General features: G+C 51.4%; 1 protein-coding gene across 1 annotated transcript in view; it reads left to right on the top strand.

Annotated features, from left to right (window-relative positions):
• ulk4 (unc-51 like kinase 4) overlaps nt 1-24331 on the top strand; it is a 585662-nt gene that overhangs the window by 319654 nt on the left and 241677 nt on the right. Inside the window, exons 26-28 of the mRNA XM_085989398.1 lie at nt 11609-11660; nt 11776-11920; nt 23311-23403. Coding sequence (XP_085845524.1) covers nt 11609-11660; nt 11776-11920; nt 23311-23403 — 290 coding nt within the window. The remainder of the gene's footprint in view (nt 1-11608; nt 11661-11775; nt 11921-23310; nt 23404-24331) is intronic.

Genomic DNA, 24331 nt, shown 5'->3' with positions numbered 1-24331 from the left:
CACCCGCTGTGCTCACTGCCCCGTGTCCTAACTCGCACCCAGTCCCGTTCACCCATCACCCCCTGTGCTCACTGCCCCGTGTCCTAACTCACACCCAGTCCCGTTCACCCATCACCCCCTGTGCTCACTGCCCCGTGTCCTAACTCGCACCCAGTCCCGTTCACCCATCACCCACTGTGCTCACTGCCCCGTGTCCTAACTCACACCCAGTCCCGTTCACCCATCACCCCCTGTGCTCACTGCCCCGTGTCCTAACTCACACCCAGTCCCGTTCACCCATCGCCCCCTGTGCTCATTGCCCCGTGTCCTAACTCACACCCAGTCCCGTTCACCCATCGCCCCCTGTGCTCACTGCCCCGTGTCCTAACTCACACCCAGTCCCGTTCACCCATCACCCCATGTGCTCACTGCCCCGTGTCCTAACACGCATCAGGTCCCGTTCACCCATCACCCCCCTGCGCTCACTGCCCCGTGTCCTAACTCACATCAGGTCCCATTCACCCATCACCCCCTGTGCTCACTGCCCCGTGTCCTAACTCACACCCAGTCCCGTTCACCCATCACCCCCTGTGCTCACTGCCCCGTGTCTTAACTCACACCCAGTCCCATTCACCCATCACCCCCTGTGCTCACTGCCCCGTGTCCTAACTCGCACCCAGTCCCGTTCACCCATCACCCCCTGTGCTCACTGCCCCGTGTCCTAACTCACACCCAGTCCCGTTCACCCATCGCCCCCTGCGCTCACTGCCCCGTGTCCTAACTCACATCAGGTCCCATTCACCCATCACCCCCTGTGCTCACTGCCCCGTGTCCTAACTCGCACCCAGTCCCGTTCACCCATCACCCCCTGTGCTCACTGCCCCGTGTCCTAACTCGCACCCAGTCCCGTTCACCCATCGCCCCCTGTGCTCACTGCCCCGTGTCCTAACTCACACCCAGTCCCGTTCACCCATCGCCCCCTGCGCTCACTGCCCCGTGTCCTAACTCACACCCAGTCCCGTTCACCCATCACCCCCTGTGCTCACTGCCCCGTGTCCTAACTCGCACCCAGTCCCGTTCACCCATCACCCCCTGTGCTCACTGCCCCGTGTCCTAACTCGCACCCAGTCCCGTTCACCCATCACCCCCTGTGCTCACTGCCCCGTGTCCTAACACACACCCAGTCCCGTTCACCCATCACCCCCTGTGCTCACTGCCCCGTGTCCTAACTCGCACCCAGTCCCGTTCACCCATCACCCCCTGTGCTCACTGCCCCGTGTCCTAACTCGCACCCAGTCCCGTTCACCCATCACCCCCTGTGTTCACTGCCCCGTGTCCTAACTCACACCCAGTCCCGTTCACCCATCGCCCTCTGCGTTCACTGCCCCGTGTCCTAACGCATCAGGTCCCGTTCACCCATCACCCCCTGTGCTCACTGCCCCGTGTCCTAACTCACACCCAGTCCCGTTCACCCATCACCCACTGTGCTCACTGCCACGTGTCCTAACTCGCACCCAGTCCCGTTCACCCATCACCCCCTGTAGTCACTGCCCCGTGTCCTAACTCTCACCCAGTCCCGTTCACCCATCACCCCCTGTGCTCACTGCCCCGTGTCCTAACTCGCACCCAGTCCCGTTCACCCATCACCCCCTGTGCTCACTGCCCCGTGTCCTAACTCGCACCCAGTCCCGTTCACCCATCACCCCCTGTGCTCACTGCCCCGTGTCCTAACTCACACCCAGTCCCGTTCACCCATCGCCCCCTGTGCTCACTGCCCCGTGTCCTAACTCACACCCAGTCCCGTTCACCCATCGCCCCCTGTGCTCACTGCCCCGTGTCCTAACTCACACCCAGTCCCGTTCACCCATCACCCCCTGTGCTCACTGCCCCGTGTCCTAACTCACACCGAGTCCCGTTCAACCATCACCCCCTGTGCTCACTGCCCCGTGTCCTAACTCACACCCAGTCCCGTTCACCCATCACCCACTGTGCTCACTGCCCCGTGTCCTAACTCACACCGAGTCCCGTTCACCCATCACCCCCTGTGCTCACTGCCCCGTGTCCTAACTCACACCCAGTCCCGTTCACCCATCACCCCCTGTGCTCACTGCCCCGTGTCCTAACTCACACCCAGTCCCGTTCACCCATCACCTCCTGTGCTCACTGCCCCGTGTCCTGACTCACACCCAGTCCCGTTCACCCATCACCCCCTGTGCTCACTGCCCCGTGTCCTAACACGCATCAGGTCCCGTTCACCCATCACCCCCTGTGCTCACTGCCCCGTGTCCTAACTCACACCCAGTCCCGTTCACCCATCACCCCCTGTGCTCACTGCCCCGTGTCCTAACTCACACCCAGTCCCGTTCACCCATCACCCCCTGTGCTCACTGCCCCGTGTCCTAACACACATCAGGTCCCGTTCACCCATCACCCCCTGTGCTCACTGCCCCGTGTCCTAACACACATCAGGTCCCGTTCACCCATCGCTGGCCTACATTGGCTCCCGTTCCACCAACACCTCAAATTTAAAATTCTCCTCCTCGTGTTCAAATCCCTCCATGGCCTCGCCACTCACTATCTGCTTAAAACCTACCTCGTTCACCAAGCGCTTGGTCACTTGTCCTAATGTCTCCTCCTCTGGTTCGGTGTAAATATTTGTCTAATGACACTGCTGTGCAGCGCCTTGGGACGTTTTACCAAGTTAAAGGCGCCGTATAAATGCAAGTTGTTGTTGATGAGTAAAGTCCCAATCAGCCTGCTGGGGTTCTAGTAAATAAAACTGAGGCAGGCAGTTATGTAAAGGGTGCAAACAGTGTTCCCCCTAAGAAAGGAAGACTTACATTTCTGTAGCGCCTTTCACGACCACCGGAAGTCCCAAAGCGCTTTACAGCCAATGAAGTACTTTTTGAAGTGGAGTCACTGTTGTAATGTAGGAAACGCAGCAGCCAATCTACACACAGCAAGCTCCCACAAACAGCAATGTGATAATGACCAGATAATCTGTTTTAGTGATGTTGATTGAGGGATAAATATTGGCCCCGGGACACCAGGGAGAACTCCCCTGCTCTTCTTCGAAATAGTGCCATGGGATCTTTTAGGTGCACTCGAGAGAGCAGACGGGGCCTCGGTTTAACGTCTCATCCAAAAGACGGCACCTCCGACAGTGCAGCACTCCTTCAGCACTGCCCCTCCGACAGTGCGGCACTCCCTCAGCACTGCCCCTCCGACAGAACATACGAACATAAGAAATAGGAGCAGGAGTAGGCCAATCGGCCCCTCGAGCCTGCTTCACCATTCAATAAGATCATGGCTGATCTGATCCTAACCTCAAATCTTCTATTACTCTCCATCCACCCGAACCCATGTGATCTCCCGGGAGAGGCGAAAAACCAGATAAAAGACCCAATGGCCAATTTGGGAGAAAAAAATCTGGGAAATTCCTCTCCGACCCATCTGGGCGATTGAAATTCTTCCAGGAGATCACTCTGTCCCTATATTTTCTACAGTACTTGCCTTCTGTAAAGGCGATCTCCACCCCAGCCAGGAACAGGAATAAAACCATCTCCTGAAATCTAACACAGAGTTAGAACACAGTAGGAGCAGAACCAGGCTACACGGCCCCTGGGCCCACTCCACTACCCACAGGGCCATGACCATTCCGAACCTAGACTCATGTCCAATTTCCTGCCCGCTCCCCGTAACCCTTAATTCCCTTTACTTCTAGGAAACTATCTATTTCTGTTCTAAATTTATTTAATGACAGTGCAGCACTCCCTCAGTACTACCCCTCTGACAGTGCAGCACTCCCTCAGCACTGCACTGGGAGTGTCGGCCTAGATTTTTGTGCTCAAGTCCCTGGAGTGGGACTTGAACCCACGACCTTCTGACTCAGAGGCAAGGGTGCCACCTGTAGTGTATGTGCCTTTAAGTCAGAACTACTTTTACAGCTCCTGTATACTGTAGTACCGGCAGTGACCACACCGGTATATAAGCTTTGCGCATGCCTCTGTACCCCCAGTCTTGAGATTACCCTCCTCCAGTAGAGACCTGTTTATTGTTAATGTACAGCATCCGTGTGATTATTTAATAACAGCATATCCTCTGGATCACGGATCCAACACCACCCACTGAGCCACAGCTGACAGGCAGCCGCATGTCGATCGCAAGGTACCGCGCAGGCCGCTCACCAGCCGCTGCTGCTGGGAGAGATACCGTGCAGCAGTAAATTTGCAGGGCCCGCGCAGGGAAAAAAAATTAGAGGGAACATTGGGTGCAAATTATATTGAATGATGTGGGGAATCAAATGTTCCCGTTAATTTTTTTTTGGGTGCGCAGCCCATTCAAAATACCGCACGTGCGCGGTTTTTCCCAATTGAAAAGTCAGCGAGCCTGCTGCGCGGCCATGCAGCTTAAAGGGAACATTGCTGGAGATTCTGTTTCGTTATTCAATGTGATTTGAAATGGGCGGCTTTTTTTTTACCTGCATTGAACAGACTTTGAAAAGTGCATTACACAAAGAGAATAGGAAATCTAAAAGTTAATAATGAAACAGCAATTGCTGTTATCTTAAGTGGGGTACACTGTGCTTGAGGCCTGAGACAGCTTCCATGGGCATTATTTAAACAAAGTTCTTGAACTGTTCCCTTGTGTACCTAAACTAACCAAATTCATCCAATTGTATTTACTTTAGATCCAGCTCAATCCTTCCTTTGCCGTATAATCCAAATCCATCGTCCCTTGTTGGCTTCTCTCAGTTCCCAGCCTGTGATTTGGTTCGACTAACTTCTCTCCCCACTAGTGTACTCTCTTTAATGAGAGTTGCAGCATGGATTGGGCGCCTCTGATAAATGGCACCAACTTCAAAGCGTTACCGCTGATCAAAGAGTCTTGTTAACACTGTATCTGTCAGTCAGCAGAATGTGGACTGATGGGAAGAGGCACAAAAACGTAACACAGTATTGTATGGAGAGACAGTGAGAGAGAGAGACACAGTGAGGGAGACACAGAGGGAGAGAGAGAGAGAGACAGAGAGAGGGAGAGAGACGGAGAGAGAGACAGTGAGAGAGAGGGAGAGAGAGACAGTGAGAGAGAGAGAGAGAGGGAGACACAGAGAGAGAGGGAGACACAGAGAGAGAGAGAGAGACAGACACAGAGAGAGAGAGACAGAGACACAGAGAGAGAGAGACAGAGACACAGAGAGAGAGAGACAGAGACACAGAGAGAGAGAGAGACAGAGATACAGACACAGAGAGACGGAAACACAGAGAGGGAGAGAGAGAGAGACAGGGAGGGAGAGAGAGACAGAGACAAAGAGAGAGACACACATAGACACAGATAGAGAGAGAGAAAAACACAGACAGAGAGAGAGAGAGGGAGAGAGAGAGAGGGAGAGAGAGAGAGAGACAGAGAGAGGGAGAGAGACGGAGAGAGAGACAGTGAGAGAGAGGGAGAGAGAGACAGTGAGAGAGAGAGAGAGAGGGAGACACAGAGAGAGAGAGGGAGACACAGAGAGAGAGACAGACACAGAGAGAGAGAGACAGAGACACAGAGAGAGAGAGACAGAGACACAGAGAGAGAGAGACACAGAGATACAGACACAGAGAGACGGAAACACAGAGAGGGAGAGAGAGAGAGAGAGAGAGACAGGGAGGGAGAGAGAGACAGAGACAAAGAGAGAGACACACATAGACACAGATAGAGAGAGAGAAAAACACAGAGAGAGAGAGAGACACAGACAGAGAGAGAGAGACACAGACAGAGAGAGAGAGAGACAGACAGACGGACAGAGAGCACAAGTGCTGGGAAGAACTCTAGGAGGAAAGGGTTTAAGGTTATCCTCTGCTGTGTCATGTTTATACCAGCAACGTTCCTGTTAAGGTGCGTGGCGGTCTGGGGGGTTCCACGCGGGTCATTCACCGGCTATTGTTTGGGAGAAACCGCGCATGCGCGAAGATTTGAATGAGTCAAGCAGCCGCTTAAAGGGTCCGTGCAATAAAAAAATTACAGGGAACATTGAAGAGAAAGAAAGACATTTCTACAGCACCCTTCACGACCACCAGACGTCCCAAAGCACTTTACAGCCAATGAGGAACTTTGGAAGTGTAGTCACTGTTGTAATGTAGGAAATGCGGCAGCCAATTTGTGCACAGCAAGCTCCCACAAACAGCAATGTGATAATGACCAGATAATGTTTTTTTAATGTTGTTTGAGGATAAATATTGGCCAGGACACCGGGGAGAACTCCCCTGCTCTTCTTCGAAATAGTGCCATGGGATCTTTTACATCCACCTGAGAGAGCAGACGGGGCCTCGTTTTAGTGTCTCATCCGAAAGACGGCTCCTCCGACAGTACAGCACTCCCTCAGTACTAGATTTTTGTGCTCAAGTCTCTGGAGTGGGGATTTGAACCCACAACCTTCTGACTCAGGCGAGGGTGCCACCCACTGAGCCATGGCTGTCACTGTCATTGGTGGCCAGTCTAATAAATCAAATCAAATCAAATCAAATCAACTTTTATTGTCATTGTTAGTGCACAAGTGCAGTACAACGAAATGTAGGCTTGCGGCTCCCGAGAGTGTACAATTTGGATTGGACACTTAAACATTTCAACATACATTTGTACATATATATTAGCATAAATACGACCATAATAAAGTGCATCGGCAGATGTGCAGGCTTTAGTGTTTATTTGTGGAGTTCAGTAGGATGACAGCCCTGGGAAAGAAGCTGTTCCTAAATCTGGTCGTACGGGTGCGAATGCATCTGTAGCGTCTTCCAGATGGTAGGAGGGTGAACAGACTGTGGCTGGGGTGGGTAGGGTCTTTGATGAACAATGGATCAACTCTTGAAACCCGAACGTTTGGATTTGGACCAGCATGCTTCGGACGCATCGGCACGCTTCGGACACTGGTTTATGTGTATGGAATTCTTCCTGGACAATTCCGCAGCCGTCAAAGACGCTACGGACGCTGCGAGTATGAAACTCGGAATTCTGCGGAATTGGGTAAGCCACCGGGTTTACCCCCTCATCCAAGACGCCGACACGTACCCGGCCGCCTGCGACATCTTAAAGGCGCATTACCAGCAGCCTACGAATGAGGTGTATGCTAGGCATCTGCTCACTACTCGCGCACAGCGACCTGGGGAATCGGTGGAGGAGTTCCTAGGCACCCTGAAAACGCTTGGCAAAGACTGCAAGTGCCAAGATGTAAAAGCCGCAGTGTACACTGACGAGCTTGTTCGTGATGCCTTTATCACAGGCCTCAGCTCCACTTACATCCGGCAGAGACTGCTGGAAAAAACGGGATTGGACCTGAAACAGGCTGCGGACACAGCACGATCCCTGGATGTGGCCCAGAGAAACTCGGACGCCTACTCTTCAGCCCGCGCTGTCCACGCTGCCACGTGTGCACCAAGGGCGCCGCCATCTTGGAAGGCATCTTCCCCGCCCGGCAGCCCGACACCGTCGGGGCCCCGCTCTCCCCCCAGAAGCCCTACGACAGCCGCGACGCGTCGGGGACCCAACTGCTACTTCTGCGGGCAGCCGAAGCACACCAGAAACCTGTGCCCGGCGAAAGGCACCACCTGCTTTAAGTGCGGTAAGAAGGGGCACTTCGGGAAGGTGTGCAGAGGGAACCCCGCCGGAAAACCCGCCACCGCCGCGTGTGCGCCGTGGGAGCGGCCATCTTGGACGCCATCTTGCCCGACCTCGTGGGGTCCGCCATCTTGTGAGCAGACAGCGTGGACGCCATCTTGTCTCGATCAGGGCCCTACAGTGGCATCGGTCACAGTGGACCAGACCAGGCCGCACCCGCTATCCAAATCAATGGTGGACATCGAGGTAAACGGGTGCAGGGTTAAATGTTTAATTGACAGTGGAAGCACGGAGAGTTTTATCCACCCTGAACTGGTACAACAACTCTCCCTAAAGGTGGTCCCTACTCGGGGTACCATCTCTATGGCTGATAAAACCCAGACATTGACCATTATGGGTTACTGCACGGTACAATTGTCCGTTAACGGAACTGTATACGATAATTTTAAAGTATTAATCATGAAGAATCTATGTGCGAGCGTGATCTTGGGCCTGGATTTCCAGTGCTACCACCAAAGCATCACGCTCAATTACGGTGGGTCCCAGCCGCCCCTCACAGTGTGCGGTCTGGCTACCCTGAAGGTAAAGCCGCCTTCGCTATTCGCGAACCTTACCCCTAACTGCCGGCCAATAGCGACCAAAAGCAGGAGGTACAGCTGGGAGGACAGGCGGTTTATCGCGACCGAGGTAGACAGGCTCCTGAAAGAGCGCATTATTGAACGCAGCAATAGCCCGTGGCGCGCCCAAGTGGTGGTGGTAAGGGGTAGCGAGAAGAAACGGATGGTGATCGACTATAGCCAAACGATCAACAGGTACACCCAACTAGACGCCTACCCGCTACCCCGCATATCAGAAATGGTGAACCAAATCGCCCAATACCGGGTGTTCTCCACCATCGACCTCAAGTCAGCGTACCACCAGCTCCCTATCAGACCAGAGGACCGCCCGTACACCGCCTTCGAGGCGAACGGACGCCTCTACCAATTCCTCAGAGTCCCCTTTGGGGTGACGAACGGGGTCTCGGTCTTCCAGAGGGAGATGGACCGCATGGTCGATGACCACCACTTGCAGGCAACCTTCCCCTACCTCGACAACGTCACCATCTGCGGTCACAACCAGCAGGATCATGACTCGAACCTTGAGAGGTTCCTGAAAACCGCACAAAAACTCAACCTCACCTACAACGAGGACAAGTGCGTTTACAACACCACGCGCCTCTGCATACTAGGCAGCGTGGTGGAGAATGGGGAAATCGGACCAGACCCCGACCGATTGCGCCCCCTACGGGAGCTGCCCCTGCCCAACACTCCCAAAGCCCTGAAAAGGTGCCTGGGGTTATTTTCTTATTATTCCCAATGGGTCCCCAACTACTCCGACAAAGCCCGCCCCCTCTTGAAAGCATCCTCTTTTCCGCTCTCTGCTGAGGCCCACGCCGCCTTCAAAAGCATTAAGCAGGATATTGAGCGGGCCACGCTACAGGCAGTGGACGAGAACACTCCCTTTCAAGTGGAAAGTGATGCGTCTGACTTTGCCTTGGCGGCCACCCTCAACCAGGCGGGGCGGCCCGTAGCTTTCTTCTCGAGGACCCTCCAAGGGCCCGAGATCAGACACTCCTCCGTAGAAAAGGAGGCCCAAGCCATCGTGGAGGCAGTGCGCCACTGGCGCCACTACCTAGCCGGCAAACGCTTCACCCTACTTACCGACCAGCGGTCGGTAGCGTTTATGTTCAATAATAAACAGAGGGGGAAGATTAAAAATGATAAGATTCTTAGGTGGCGGATCGAGCTCTCCACCTTCGATTATGACATCATTTACCGGCCAGGGGCCCTTAACGAATCCCCCGACGCCCTCTCACGAGGGATGTGTGCCAGCGCCACCGGGGATCGGCTACAGACCCTCCACAACGACCTCTGCCACCCAGGGGTCACGCGGCTGTTCCATTTCATAAAGTCCCGCAACTTACCCTACTCGATTGAGGAAGTTCGGTCCCTGACCAGGAACTGTCGCACTTGCGCTGAGTGCGAGCCTCGGTTCTACCGCCCAGATAGAGCCCACTTAATCAAAGCTACACGGCCCTTTGAGCGGCTCAGCTTAGATTTCAAGGGCCCCCTCCCGTCCGTCGACCGCAATGTTTACTTCCTGAACATTGTGGACGAATACTCTCGTTTCCCATTCGCCTTCCCCTGCCCAGACATGACCAGCGCCACGGTCATTAAATGCCTCAACAGCCTGTTCTGCCTGTTCGGTATGCCGAGCTACATCCATACGGATAGGGGGGCGTCCTTCATGAGTGAAGAGCTACGCCAGTACATGCTGTCCAGGGGGATCGCCACGAGCCGTACCACCAGCTACAACCCCTGGGGTAACGGTCAAGTGGAGCGAGAGAACGGGACAGTATGGAAAGCAGTCACTCTAGCTCTAAGGACCAAAGGCCTCCCTATCTCCCGCTGGCAGGAAGTCCTCCCAGATGTGCTCCATTCGATACGGTCGCTATTGTGTACTGCCACTAATGCCACGCCTCACGAGCGAATGTTTGTCTTTCCCCGGAAATCCACCTCAGGCATATCCATGCCGTCATGGCTCTCCACCCCAGGTCCGGTATTCGTGCGAAGGCATGTGAGGGGCCACAAGACGGACCCTCTCGTGGAGTCAGTGCACCTACTCCACGCCAACCCCCAATACGCGTATGTCCGGCACGCCGACGGAAGGGAGGACACCGTGTCCATAAAAGACGTCGCCCCAGCCGGTAACGACAACAACCACGACAACAGCAGCAACAACGACCACAGCAACTCTTACCCACCCACTACTCTTTCATCACCCCCGGAAGAACATCGACCAACGGTACCCCCACCAACCACCCCTTCAACAACCCTGGCGGCACCCCCGGCAGAGACCCAGGAGGCCACCGGGGACACCCAGCCGACACCCGCGGCACCACAACAGCCACGTCGGTCGCAGAGGACTATCAAACCCCCGAACAGACTAAATCTATAGAAGGGGTGAATGTGATGAAATTAAAAAAAAAATAGCTAAAATGTTACTCCTCTACAACAGTGTATACAGGCAAATCCCTAAATTCCAGTCTGAATGTGGGGATCCTTCACCGAGCTACCAACATTGTTTATGCTAATTATTTATTTCACAGATTGAACCACTATTTAAAGCCTAACAATAACCAGTGAGGCAAATGGTTTCCAGTAATATGTACATGCTGCTCTTGGGGTTGATAAGCCTTTATCTTCCTACCTTCCCCTTTCCTGTGAACCCGAGCCAATCTAGTATTTGAGTCTGATGCTGATCTTGCCGAGGGAAAGTTGACATGGCATCAAAGCAAATGCAGATAAGATAGCATGATAAGACTTTGCAATCAAGTAAGTTGACATCATAGCTCTTTCCTCTGTTTAAAAGGCCCACAGTGCCTCCGCTGAACGAGCAGAGGGGTAGCTTTTCATCCTGCCGCCCGGGCGTAACGCCGGCGATTCATCGAAGTCGATGGAAATAGAAACCGGGCGGTTTCTAGAACGGGAGGCCGAGCCGCAACGCCCGGTTTTACGCCCGGGTGGCATGTTGAAAATCTGCCGCCAGACCTCGGCTGGGGGGGGCCCCAAGTGGGATGCTGTAAGTGGTCTCGACTCCCTCAGCTACGGAGCAGGGCGTGAGGGAGAATGTCAGCCGTTCCTAATTGCTGTCCAGCTGCCCCCAGTCAGAAAGTGTGTGCGAGGAGGTCACGATTGGGCTCAATTGTGACGTGCCCCCACGGACAGTCACTTCTGACACTCGCTGTGCAGGGTCACACATTAAGAGTGGCAACCTCAGCGACAGTGCCACGTGTCTGTGAAATCATATCCCAGCCAGAGGCAGCGCCTTCAAGTTGAAGAAAAACAAATGGTGACGAAAATTGGCCGAAAAAGACACATCAAAGTCAATACAAATGTGTGTAATATTCTGCATTTGAGTAAGTGCTGTTTCAAGTTAATAATTGTCAAAATGGCCACACATTTTCCTTTAATCTCTGCTTATTTCTGTTTTTCAGATTGTCGACTGCATTCTCCCACCCTTGGTTTCCCTGGTGCTTAGTCAGAATGGTAAGGGTTGCCAGAACAACTCAGCAGTGATTAAAATTTCCAGCAATTCTGCCTTTCCATTTTTTTTGTAGACTTTTTTTTTTTAACCCTTTCATGTTTCTGTGTGTCTTTAAAGTGGAATGGCGGATCTTCAGCTTGCGGTTGCTGTCAGAAACCACGTCGCTCGTGGCAAACCACGAGGCCCTGTTGGGAGAGCAGGGGGAGAACCTTGCTACAAACAGCAAATTGCTGACCCTCATCCGGGAATCGCTGCTCCCTCAGTAAGTGAATGCTCCATTTTGGAATTCAGCTCATCTAATCGTACTAGGTATGGTCGCGTAGTGGTTATGTTACTGGACGAGTAATCCCGAGGCCTGGACTAATCATTTGGAGAGACGAGTTCAAATCCCACCACGGCAGCTGGGGATTTTAAATTCAGTTAATTAAATAAATCGGGAATTAAAAAGCTGGTATCAGTAATGGTGACCATGAAACTACCGGATTGTTGTAAAAACCCATCTGGTTCACTAATGTCCTTTAGGGAAGGGAATGTGCCATCCTTACCCGGTCTGGCCTATATGTGACTCCAGACTGCCTTCTGAAATGGCCACGAGTCATTGTATCAAAAAAAAACCTGCTATGATGGACTGCAAGGGTTCAAGGTGGCGGCTCCCCACCACCTTCTCGAGGGCAATTAGGGATAAATGCTGGTCTTGCCAGCGACGCCCACATCCCGTGAATGAATAAATAATTAGGTGCTAGTTAGTATATTGAAATTATAAAATGACTCTGATCTTCGAATGCTGTATTTTAGAATCATCAAGATTCGATCAGAGATGTCAGGGAACATAGGGTCTAATGAGAGGGAGGAACTGAATGAAATCAGTATTTGTAGGGAAATGGTGTTAGGGAAATTGATGGGATTGAAGGCCGATAAATCCCCAGGGCCTAATAATCTAGATCCTAGGGTACTTAAGGAAGTGGCCCTAGAAATAGTAGATGCATTGCTGGTGATGTTTCAAAATTCCATAGACTCTGGAACAGTTCCCATGGATTGGAGGGTAGCTAATGTTACCCCACTGTTCAGAAAAGGTGGTAGAGAGAAAACGGGGAATTATAGACCGGTAAGCCTGACATCGGTAGTGGGGAAAATGCTAGAGTCCATTATAAAAGATGTAATAGCAGAGCACTTGGAAAACAGTGATAGGATCGGACAAAGTCAACATGGATTTACAAAAGGTAAATCGTGCTTGACTAATCTACTGGAATTTTTTGAGGATGTAACTGGTAGAATAATAAGGGAGAACCAGTGGATGTGGTGTATTTGGACTTTCAGAAGGCTTTCGATAAGGTCCCGCATAAGAGATTAGCGTGTAAAGTTAAAGCACATGGGATTGGGGGCAAGGTACTGACTTGGATAGAGAACTGGTTGGCAGACAGGAAGCCAAGAGTTGGAATAAACGGGTCTTTTTCCGAGTGGCAGGCAATGACTAGTGGGGTACCGCAGGGATCGGTCCTAGGACTCCAGCTATTCACAATATATATTAATGATCTAGACGAGGGAACTAGATGTAATATCTCCAAGTTTGCAGACGACACAAAGCTGGGTGGGCATGTGTGCTGTGAGGAGGATGCTGAGAAACTCCAGTATGATTTGGACAGGTTGGGTGATTGGGCAGATGCATGGCAGATGCAGTATAATGTGGATAAATGCGAGGTTATCCACTTTGGTGGCAAAAACAGGAAGGCAGATTATTATCTGAACGGCAATAGATTGGGAGAAGGGGAAGTGCAACGAGACCTGGGTGTCCTTGTGCACCAGTCGCTGACGGTAAGCATGCAGGTGCAGCAGGCGGTTAAGAAGGCAAATGGTATGTTGGCCTTCGTAGCGAGAGGGTTTGAGTACAGGAACAAGGATGTCTTGCTGCAGTTGTACAGGGCCTTGGTGAGACCACACCTTGAGTATTGTGTGCAGTTTTGGTCACCTTATCAGAGGAAGGATGTTCTTGCCATGGAGGGAGTGCAGTGAAGATTCACCAGACTGATACCTGGGATGGCAGGAATGACATATGAGGAGAGATTGGGTCGATTGGGCTTATACTCACTAGAGTTTAGAAGAATGAGAGGGGATTGAAATACCTATCAATTCAGTTCATGAAAAGCGACGAGTTAAGTTAGTAACTATAGGTTTTTATTGGCTAAATAACAGAGCCCACCCTCGTGGGTGATCGGATCCAACAAGGAGGAATACCAGCCAGTCGACCACCTTTATACCTGGGCAAGCAGGCGGAGCCATGGGCGGAGTCAGCTGTGGTCAGCCCAGGTATAACAGCGTGGCAAGAGGTGACCTTGTGTAGTGATACAACAGTGTAAACAGTGATAACCATAGTGTAACGATAGTGAACGATAAAAGTGGTTTACCACATTCACCCCTTGTTTAAATTTGAGTCCGGCGGGGTGAAGTGTACTACCAGTTCGGGTATGTCAGTCTGTCCGGAGGCCTCGTAAGCCTTTCTGATCGGCGCAGCAGCAGCGGCGGCGGTGGTGCAGTATTCGATGTTAATGCTGGTGTCTGCGTGGTCGGCGAAGGCTCGTGGGGTTCCGGCATGCCGTCTACCTGGGCTGGATTTGGGGGGGTGGTGGGGGGTAACGGTGGTGTCTCAGGGGTGCCCGAGGGTGCGAGGTCTCGTAAGGAGACTGTGTCCTCCCGCCCGTCTGGGTATGCCACATAGGCGTACTGGGGGTTGGCATGCAGGAGGTCCACCTTCTCGACCAGGGGGTCCGTTTTATGGGCCCTCACGTGCTTTCGCAGCAAGACGGGCCCCGGAGAAGTCAGCCATGTTGGTAGCGAGGTTCCCGTAGTCGACTTCCTGGGGAAAACAAACATTCGTTCATGGGGGGTGGCGTTAATGGCAGTGCAAAGCAGTGACCGGATGGAATGCAGCGCTGCCGGGAGGACTTCCTGCCAGCGAGAGGTTGGGAGGCCCTTAGACTTTAAGGCTAAGAGAACGGCCTTCCAGACAGTCGCGTTCTCTCTTTCCACCTGGCCGTTCCCTCGGGGGTTGTAGCTGGTGGTCCTGCTTGCAGCAATACCTCTCGCTAGTGGGAACTGGCGAAGTTCCTCGCTCATGAAGGATGAGCCCCGGTCGCTATGTATATAGTTCGGGAACCCGAACAAGGCGAAGAGGTCGTTCAGGCATTTGATGACCGTGGTACTGGTCATGTCTGGGCAGGGGAAGGCAAAGGGGAAACGGGAGTACTCATCAATAATGTTGAGGAAGTACACATTACGGTCAGAGGACGGGAGGGGCCCCTTAAAATCGATGCTCAAGCGCTCGAAGGGGCGGGTGGCCTTGATCAGGCTTGCTCTGTCTGGCCTAAAGAAATGCGGTTTGCATTCGGCACAGGTTTGGCAGTTCCTGGTCATGGTCCTGACCTCCTCGATGGAGTAGGGCAGGTTGCGGGCCTTAATGAAGTGGTAAAGTCTGGTGACCCCGGGGTGGCAGAGGTCGTTGTGGAGGGTCTGCAGTCTATCAATTTGCGCGTTGGCGCATGTACTTCGTGATAGAGCATCTGGGGGTTCGTTCAGTTTACCAGACCGGTACCTTCAGGAGTCGCTGCACCTCGGAGCTAATAAAAGCTCTGTCCCCAGCGCTGTACCGCCTGCTCTTGGTAGCGACGGGTTTACAGTCGCGGGTGAGGTTAGCGAACAGGGAGGGGGGCGGGACCTTGAGGGTGGATAGGCCGCAGGTGCTACGCGGTGGGCGGTTTAAAAGCTGCTGGTTGTAGACTGTGAGTGGGGGGAGGGGTCCACCGTATGCCAAAGTGACACTTTGAAGGTGGGATTGGAAATCCAGCCCTAGTAGGACAGCAGCGCAGAGCTGGGGCAGGACGAGAAGTTTAAAATTTTTATACTCCGTGCCCCTAACCGACAGGGTCACAACACAGTAGCCGCTGATGTCTGTAGAATGGGACCCCGACGCCATCGAGATCCGGTTGTGCGTTGGCCGGACAGCGAGGGAGTAGTGGCTCACCGTGTCTGGATGGATGAAACTCTCCGTGCTTCCGCTGTCGAACAGGCAGGTCGTGGCGTGGCCGTTTACTTTGATGTCCATCATGGACTTGGACAGGTGATGCGGGTGAGCTTGGTCAAGTGTGACGGAGGCTAGTGTATGGCTGAGCGAGCTGCTGTAGTCTGCGGGTGAGGCGGTGGTCAGGTCTGGAGACAAGGTGGCGGTCGAGTGTGGTGAACAAAATGGCGGCGCCCACGACGTTGAATAAAATGGCGGAGAAGATGGCCGCCCCCACAACTCACATGAGGCACTGCCGGCGTCGGTGGCCTTGATCAAAGATGGCCGCCCCCACGACTCACACGAGGGGATACTGGCATCTGTGGCCTTGATGAAAGATGGCCGCCCCCACAACTCGCATGAGGCACTGCTGGCGTCTGTGGCTTTCCCCCTGCAGGCCTTCGCGAAGTGGCCTTTCTTGTGGCAGTCGGAGCAGGTCGCGTTTCTTGCAGGGCAGCGCGCCCTCGGGTGTTTCGCCTGGCCACAGAAGAAGCAGCCGGCGGCCCGATCGCGGGGCTCCGATGTCGCAGCCGGTACCGGGGGTGGCGGCCCCGATCGGTTCCGGGACACCGACGCTGCGGTAGGTCCCAGAGGCGGCGGTGCGAGGGGTATTGCGGCCAGGGTCGGGCCCGAGTCCCAGGGTCGCGCAGCACAGTACCTGGAGTACGCCTCGAGGTCCCGATGGGCCACTTCCAAGGAGTGAGCGAGGATAGCAGCTGTTTTCAGGTCGAGGTCCTTTGATTCCAGCAGTCTTTGCCGTGAGTAGTCTGACCAAAGGCCTTTCACGAAGGCATCTCGGATGTTTCCATCTGTATGTTCTGCAGCTGTTACGGCTTTAAAGTCACAGTCCCTGCCGAGTATTTGCAGCGCCCGTAAAAAATCATCAACTGACTCTCCTGGCTGTTGCGAGCGGGATCTTAGGAGATGCCTGGCGTACATTGAGTTTACAGGGCTCCGATACTGTTCTTTTAGCAGGTTGAGGGCGTCCTCGTATGTGGCAATGTCCCGGATGAGTGCAGATACTTTAGGGCTCACCTGAGCGGTCAGAACTCTTAGTTTGGATGCCGGAGGCACGCCGCATTCTCCCAGGTAGGCTTCGAAGCAGCTCAGCCAGTGTTCGAAGTCGAGGGCTGAATTCGCAGCCTGTGGGTTTAGATCCAGGTACGGCGGCCGGAGGGCTCGTAGCCAGGCCGGCTGCTGGGGCTGTTGTAGATGGCCGTTTGGCTGAGGCTGTACGTCTGACTGGTCGTTTGGCTGCTCCGTTGTAGACATTTCAAAATTTAGCCAATAAAATTGATATACCTATCAATTCAGTTCATGAAAAGCGACGAGTTAAGTTAGTAACTATAGGTTTTTATTGGCTAAATAACAGAGCCCACCCTCGTGGGTGATCGGATCCAACAAGGAGGAATACCAGCCAGTCGACCACCTTTATACCTGGGCAAGCAGGCGGAGCCATGGGCGGAGTCAGCTGTGATCAGCCCAGGTATAACAGCGTGGCAAGAGGTGACCTTGTGTAGTGATACAACAGTGTAAACAGTGATAACCATAGTGTAACGATATAAACAGTGATAACCATAGTGTAACGATAGTGAACGATAAAAGTGGTTTACCACAGGGATCTCATTGAAGCTTATAAAATTCTAACAGGACTAGACAGACTAGATGCAGGAAGGCTGTTCCCGATGGCGGGGGAGTTCAGAACCAGGGGTCACAGTCTAAGGATAAGGGGTAAGCCATTTAGGACAGAGATGAGGAGGAATTTCTTCACCCAGAGAGTGGTGAACCTATGGAATTCTCCACCACAGAAGGCGGTGGAGGCCAATTCATTAAATATATTCAAGAAGGAGTTAGATATATTTCTTAAGGCTAAAGGGATCAAGGGATATGGGGAGAAGGCAGGGACAGGGTACTGAGTTTGGATGATCAGCCATGATCTCATTGAATGGCGGAGCAGGCTCGAGGGGCCGAATGGCCTACTCCTGCTCCTATCTTCTATGTTTCTATGTAATAGAAGTTTCAAATTCCTGTTTAAAAGAAATGAAGGGGGAAGAACAGTTCTTAAGGGCAGTGCTTTTTATTTCAAATGTTCCCTTTTTATATAGAAGAACATTATAAACTCGCATGAACTATTTTCCTGTCAGCATAAAGATCCTGACGGGAATCTCCCTCCCTTCTATGCTAGTCCAGTGGCATCATAATCGGAGAAATTCCTTGTGTGTCTGAGTGGTTGGATTGAAAACAGTGGGAGGTGCAATTTTACCTAGTCAGGGGATTGACAGGGTAGATGCTGAGAGGTTGTTTCCTCTGGCTGGAGAGTCTAGAACCAGGGGTCACAGTATCAGGATAAGGGGTCGGCCATTTAGGACTGAGATGAGGAGGAATTTCTTCACTCAGGATTGTGAATCTTTGGAATTCTCTGCCCCAAAGGGCTGTGGATGCTGAGTCGTTGAGTATATTCAAGGCTGTGATAGATTTATGGACTCTAGGGGAATTAAGGGATATGGGGATCGGGCGGGAAAGTGGAGTTGAGGTCGAAGATCAGCCATGATCTTATTGAATGGTGGAGCAGGCTTGAGGGGCCGAATGGCCGACTCCTGCTCCTATTTCTTATGTTCTTGTGCGACCCCCTTTAAATTCCACTACCGGTTGGGAAATCGCTGCGTGAGGAAACATTGTGACCCTAACCTGACTCGACCATGGCATAGATCAGAACTCTAGCCCTCAATCTAAAATTCTGATAGAGCCTGAATGAGCTTGGATCTGTTGGTGCCATTCTGAGTCAGAAGATTGAGTGCTTAAGACCCACTGCAGAATTGAGCGCATAATCTGGGCTGGCACTTCAGTGCAGTACTGAGGGAGCACCGCATAGTTTCAGATGAGACGTTAACCTCTGGCCCCGTATGCTAGCTCAGGTGGACGTGACAGATCCCTTGGCACTATAAGATGAGGAGTAGGGAGTGATCCTAGCGTCCTTGCCAAAACAGATTGTCCGGACATTCAGTCATTTGCTGTTTGTGAGATGTTGCTGTGCGTATAATGGCGATCTCATTTGCCTACATAACATTATTGGTCCTTCAAAAGTAATCCATTGACTGTAAAGCACTTTAGGACACAGTGATAAAGAGCCTACAAACATAATTCTTTATTTAAGGAGAAGTTCCTTCAGAAAACTAGCAGACGTTTTCTCAGAGACTTGGTGTGATAGAGATTCAATCTCCAGCCTGTGCTGAGTCAATCTCCAGTGCCTGACCCGCGCAGCAAGTGTTGGAGGTCCTACAATTAGCTTCAGTACTCCTAGCTAAAGAGAGGGAAGATCAGGCCGCACGCCCACTCTTATTTGTTACACAGTGATGTGTGATGGAAAGTGTGCACATGTGGATATTGGTGAGATAGTTATATCCCAGCACGAGTTGGCAATTTCATGACGGGAGCAGAGAAAATTGGGGGAAAAGATACACTGAAGCACTTGGAGCCCTTGCAGCTTCAGTCTGTGGACTGCATTCTTGCCCTGACTGATCTTTGTATTTCCGTCAGAAAATGACGCTCACTCTAAAAATAAACCTCGTTTTACTTCTCAGTCTGGAACAGAAATATAGTGCAAGCATGTTTCGATTAATTTGATTAATCTTGTAATGTACTAAAATATTAATTTTGTTACAAGAAAGAAGCTTAATGATGCCACACGTGTACAAACCAGTTGTAAATGGCTTTTGCTTATAAACATTTCTGACCACCAGCCAAAATGCTGCTAACAAGATCTGCAACACAATGCTTCAACTTTCCCAAATTCACTCTGAACTTTTATGCAAATCGTCTGTCTGGTTTTGATTCTAGTAGTTGCTTTCTTTTTTTTGCCAATGTTAAAAAGACAGAAAGACTTGCATTTCTATAGCGCCTTTCACGACCACCGGACATCCCAAAGTGCTTTACAGCCAATGAATTACTTTTTGAAGTGTGGTCACTGTTGTAATGTAGGAAACGCGGCAGCTAATTTGCGCACAGCAAGCTCCCACAAACAGCAACGTGATAATGACCAGATAATCTGTTTTAGTGATGTTGGTTGAAGGATAAATATTGGCCTGGACACCGGGGATAACTCCCCTGCTCTTCTTCGAAGTAGTGCCACGGGGTCTTTTACATCCACCTGAGAGGGCAGACATCTCATCCGAAAGACGGCACCTCTGACAGTGCAGGGCTCCCTCAGTACTGCCCCTCCGACAGTGCAGCGTTCCCTCAGTACTGCCCCTCCGACAGTGCAGCGCTCCCTCAGTACTGCCCCTCTGACAGTGCAGCGCTCCCTCAGTACTGCCCCTCTGACAGTGCAGCGCTCCCTCAGTACTGCCCCTCCGACAGTGCAGCGCTCCCTCAGTACTGCCCCTCCGACAGTGCAGCGCTCCCTCTGTACTGCCCCTCCGACAGTGCAGCGCTCCCTCTGTACTGCCCCTCCGACAGTGCGGCGCTCCCTCAGTACTGCCCCTCCGACAGTGCGGCGCTCCCTCAGTACTGCCCCTCCGACAGTGCAGTGCTCCCTCAGTACTGCCCCTCCGACAGTGCAGCGCTCCCTCAGTACTGCCCCTCCGACAGTGCAGCGCTCCCTCAGTACTGCCCCTCTGACAGTGCAGCGCTCCCTCAGTACTGCCCCTCCGACAGTGCAGCGCTCCCTCAGTACTGCCCCTCCGACAGTGCAGCGCTCCCTCAGTACTGCCCCTCCGACAGTGCAGCACTCCCTCAGTACTGCACTGGAGTGTCAGCCTGGATTTTGTGCTCAAGTCACTGGAGTGGGACTTGAACCCACGACCTTCTGACTCAGAGGCGAGAGTGCTACCAACTGAACTGGCACTATTATCTCATTTTCTTTTCCCTCCTCCTCCTGTCCAGGAAAAGGCAATACCTTTAGGAGTAAGGTTCCATGGTCTGGTCACCCACGGGACCCAACCCATGTGGCAGTTATTCGCGCGTCAGCTTAGGCACAAATGTTGAATGGATGAATTAACTTGCATTTAGCTGGGCGGCTATTCATTCATGGAGGGAGCACATTACAGTCACTTTTGCATTTGACTTACTGGATGACGAAGTTTAAACTAAAAATAACGCGGTTCCCTGATACCTTAGTTGGTAACTGGTCCTGATGTGGCACTGAGCCTTATTGATCAGGGGAGGTCCTAAATCTGTACCACGTCAAGTTATCTGATCGGAGCCAGAATGACAATATGCAGCATCTGCTGGAGAGAACGCCTGTTTAGATATTGTACGTAGAGAGGACTAAGTTTTATTGTGATGCCCACCTTATTTGAATGGCATGCCAACATTCACCGGCTGAGAACACACAAGAATAGCCACTTGGTGAAGTCACAGCTGTGACTCTCCGCCCCCACACCTTTTCTCTCAGTCGCACCTGGAAAATTAGCAATCCTCGGCCGCTCGGAAAAGTAATATCAGAGCCATAGATTCAACCTCCAACTACAAGGAGTACCCGAGCTCTCCTGTGCTGCTCGGAGAGGCACTGAGTTAATGTTAACCGTTCTCCACAGAGGAAGAGAAAATGAGATCAAGGAGTCTCCACCAATGTTCCCTTCAAGCTGCGCCCTGCAGCACCCGCGCAGCCGGCTCACTGGCTTTTAAACAGGGAAAAACAATCATGTGCAGCCACTTAAAGGGGCCACACACCCCAAAAAAATTAAAGGGAACATTGGTCTCCACTTCTTGTTATTTGTCTCCTGGTATTTAGGAAAAAGCGGCATTGGTGACCGCACAACTAGGGTCATCAGTAAACCATAATGAGAGTATCCCCTACTTCTTTTGTGGTATGACTGTAATGCTATGAAATTTAAGTGCATTAAGTTCCCACGAATTTTTCTGGGGGTTCGGGGGCTGCATGTGATGATGAATATGCTGCGTTTTGATTTATTCTCATTTTCTACATAAACCATTTGCCAAATTTGATTTGCAGTTTTTCCTTTGCTCAAAACTACAGTGATCTTATTGTAACATAAGAACTAGGAGCTGGAGTCGGCCATTCGGCCTCTCGAGCCTGCTCCGCCATTCAATAAGATCATGGCTGATCTTCGACCTCATCTCCACTTTCCCGCCCGATCCCCATATCCCTCGATTCCCCTAGAGTCCAAAAATCTATCGATCTCAGCCTTGAATATACTCAACGATTCAGCATCCGCAGCCCCCTGGGGTAGAGAATTCCAAAGATTCACCACCCTCTGAGTGAAGAAATTTCTCCTCATCTCAGTCTTAAATGGCCGACCCCTTATCCTGAGACTGTGACCCCTGGTCCTAGACTCTCCAGCCAGGGGAAACATCCTCCCTGCATCTACCCTGTCAAGCCCTGTAAGAATTTTGTATGTTTCAATGAGATCACTTCTCATTCTTCTAAACTCTAGAGAATATAGGCCTAGTCTACTCAATCTCTCCTCGTAGGACAATCCCCCCATCCCAGGAATCAGTCTGGTGAACTGAGGTAAGGAGACCAAAACTGTACACAATACTCCAGGGCCCTATATAATTGCGGTAAGACGCCTTTACTCTTATACTCAAATCCCTGGCAGGCAGGTAATGTGAAAAGGAAAATAATTTTGGGTGATGCTAAGACTGTAATCCAACTTTTCTGCTTCTATATTGTGTGTTGGAACTCAAAGGCTGCACCCGTCGGGAGGCAGCACAGCGGGTGCAAGCCATCCAGGGACCCACCACACAAATCACCAGATGTAATAAAACATACATCATTAAACATGTCATTAAATGTGAAAGTGTAATTAATACTCCTGGTTGTCTGGTCTTCCTGTCACTTAAGGTCCACTTTGCTGAAATATAGCTGCTCTTCTGAAACTTCAATGGACCGCGGTCCCTCATGGCAGGCCAAAGTGCAAACCGCAGCTCACTCTTTTTGCATCAGATAGCGATTTCTCACAGCTAGTCCATCTGCAGCATAATATATTACTGCGGAGAATTTTACTTTAGCGGTGGGAAGCAATCCCAATCATGCTTTTGCCCTTCTATGCTGGCTGAGGAAAGGATGGGGGCCAAAAACCAGTTTCCCGTTCACAAGTAAATCCAGCACTTCTCCCCAAGAACAAAGAAGCAGTCTGGGAGGATAATGGATGGTTTGAGCCAGCCGGATGTTACAGGCAGGCCCTCCTGGGTGCACTGTTCCAGATGTGGTCATTGAGCAGTGCAGTTGGGAGGCTCACCTATAACGCCGGATATCTGGAATCAGCGTGGGTGGTCAGTGACCTTCCTGGGAATGTTGGGGTCCCATCCTTTGTAAAATGGCCCGTTGGTATGGGGCAGCAAAGCCTCACTGCTGATCAGAGGCTAATTGAAATCACTTTCAATTTGGACAGATCCAACTTTGAGAATGAAAATTCTGACGCAGAAGTAAGTCGTGCTTCAAGCCTGCTTGGGCCGCCACTATCTTCACTGCAGCACATTGAAGCTGATGTGTGTTAAATGTCTGAACGCAGGGAGCTTGCAGCCAGGGTACCCAGTGCACCCTCTTAGCTGCAGGAGTTGAATGACCAGTGGTTACCTGTGAGAGATGAAAATGCGGATTTCTAAGCTGCTTAAGGTTATTTTTTTTTAAATTTCAGTTATGACCAGATCTTGATGGAGCCTGATCCAGTGCCACTCTATGCCTTGAAGTTGCTCGTCACCCTGACGGATGATAGCCCAGTTTTCATCAGGTAGGCTGTTCTTATTAAAAATAATAATGGGCTAATTGTAACCCATCATAACCACATTTGTGGATATTTCCTATTTGCTGTTTCACTAGAAACGTTCATTCATTTACAATATCTCTGCACTTTGCAAGCAAAAGCATTCTGATCTAAACAGGTTTAAGCACTGACTTACACTCAACTGTTTTTGTTAAAATGGGAAATAACTCTACAGGCATCTTCTACTTCCTTGCGTGTGAAGTAAAAGTCTGCCAATCTTTTTAATACAAGCTGAGGCCACGAGATTCCTGGGGCCGTGATTCTCGGGGCCGTGATTTTTCAGCGTCTTGACATCAAGAAGGGTGGAATTTGCAGGGGAATCGGAAACCAGCAGAGTTCCGATCCCCTAATGATAATAATAATCATAATCAACTTTATTGTCATTGTTAGTGCACAAGTGCAGTACAACGAAATGTAGGCTTGCGGCTCCCGAGAGTGTACATTTAGATTAAGACATTTAAACATTCAACATACATTTGGCTTGTAATACATTAACATAAACATAACCATAATAAAGTGCATTGGCAGATGTGCAGGCTTTAGAGTTTATTTGTGGAGTTCAGTAGGATGACAGCCCTGGGAAAGAAGCTGTTCCTAAATCTGGTCGTACGGATGCGAATGCATCTGTAGCGTCTCCCAGATGGCAGGAGGGCGAACAGACTGTGGCTGGGGTGGGTAGGGTCTTTGATGATGGACCGTGACCTCCGTAAACAGCGTTTCTGGTATATGTGCTCTATGGCCGGTAGCCGGGTCTGTCGGAAATCCCAGCGCTTTGGGGCGGGGAACAAAGAATCTTTATTGGCATCTTGGGAGGAACATGGCAGGAAAGCTTAAAAGCATCACTGACCATTGTGGTCAGCCATTAACACAGTAGAGGGGAGTTACAAATCATGAA

This window comes from Somniosus microcephalus, chromosome 5, assembly GCF_052327205.1.
Source record: "Somniosus microcephalus isolate GS21.2 chromosome 5, FLI_Smic_1.0, whole genome shotgun sequence".
NCBI classification, from domain to species: Eukaryota; Metazoa; Chordata; class Chondrichthyes; order Squaliformes; family Somniosidae; genus Somniosus; species Somniosus microcephalus.
Note: the sequence above shows the minus strand (reverse complement) of the source record. Positions and strands in the feature narration are given on the sequence as shown.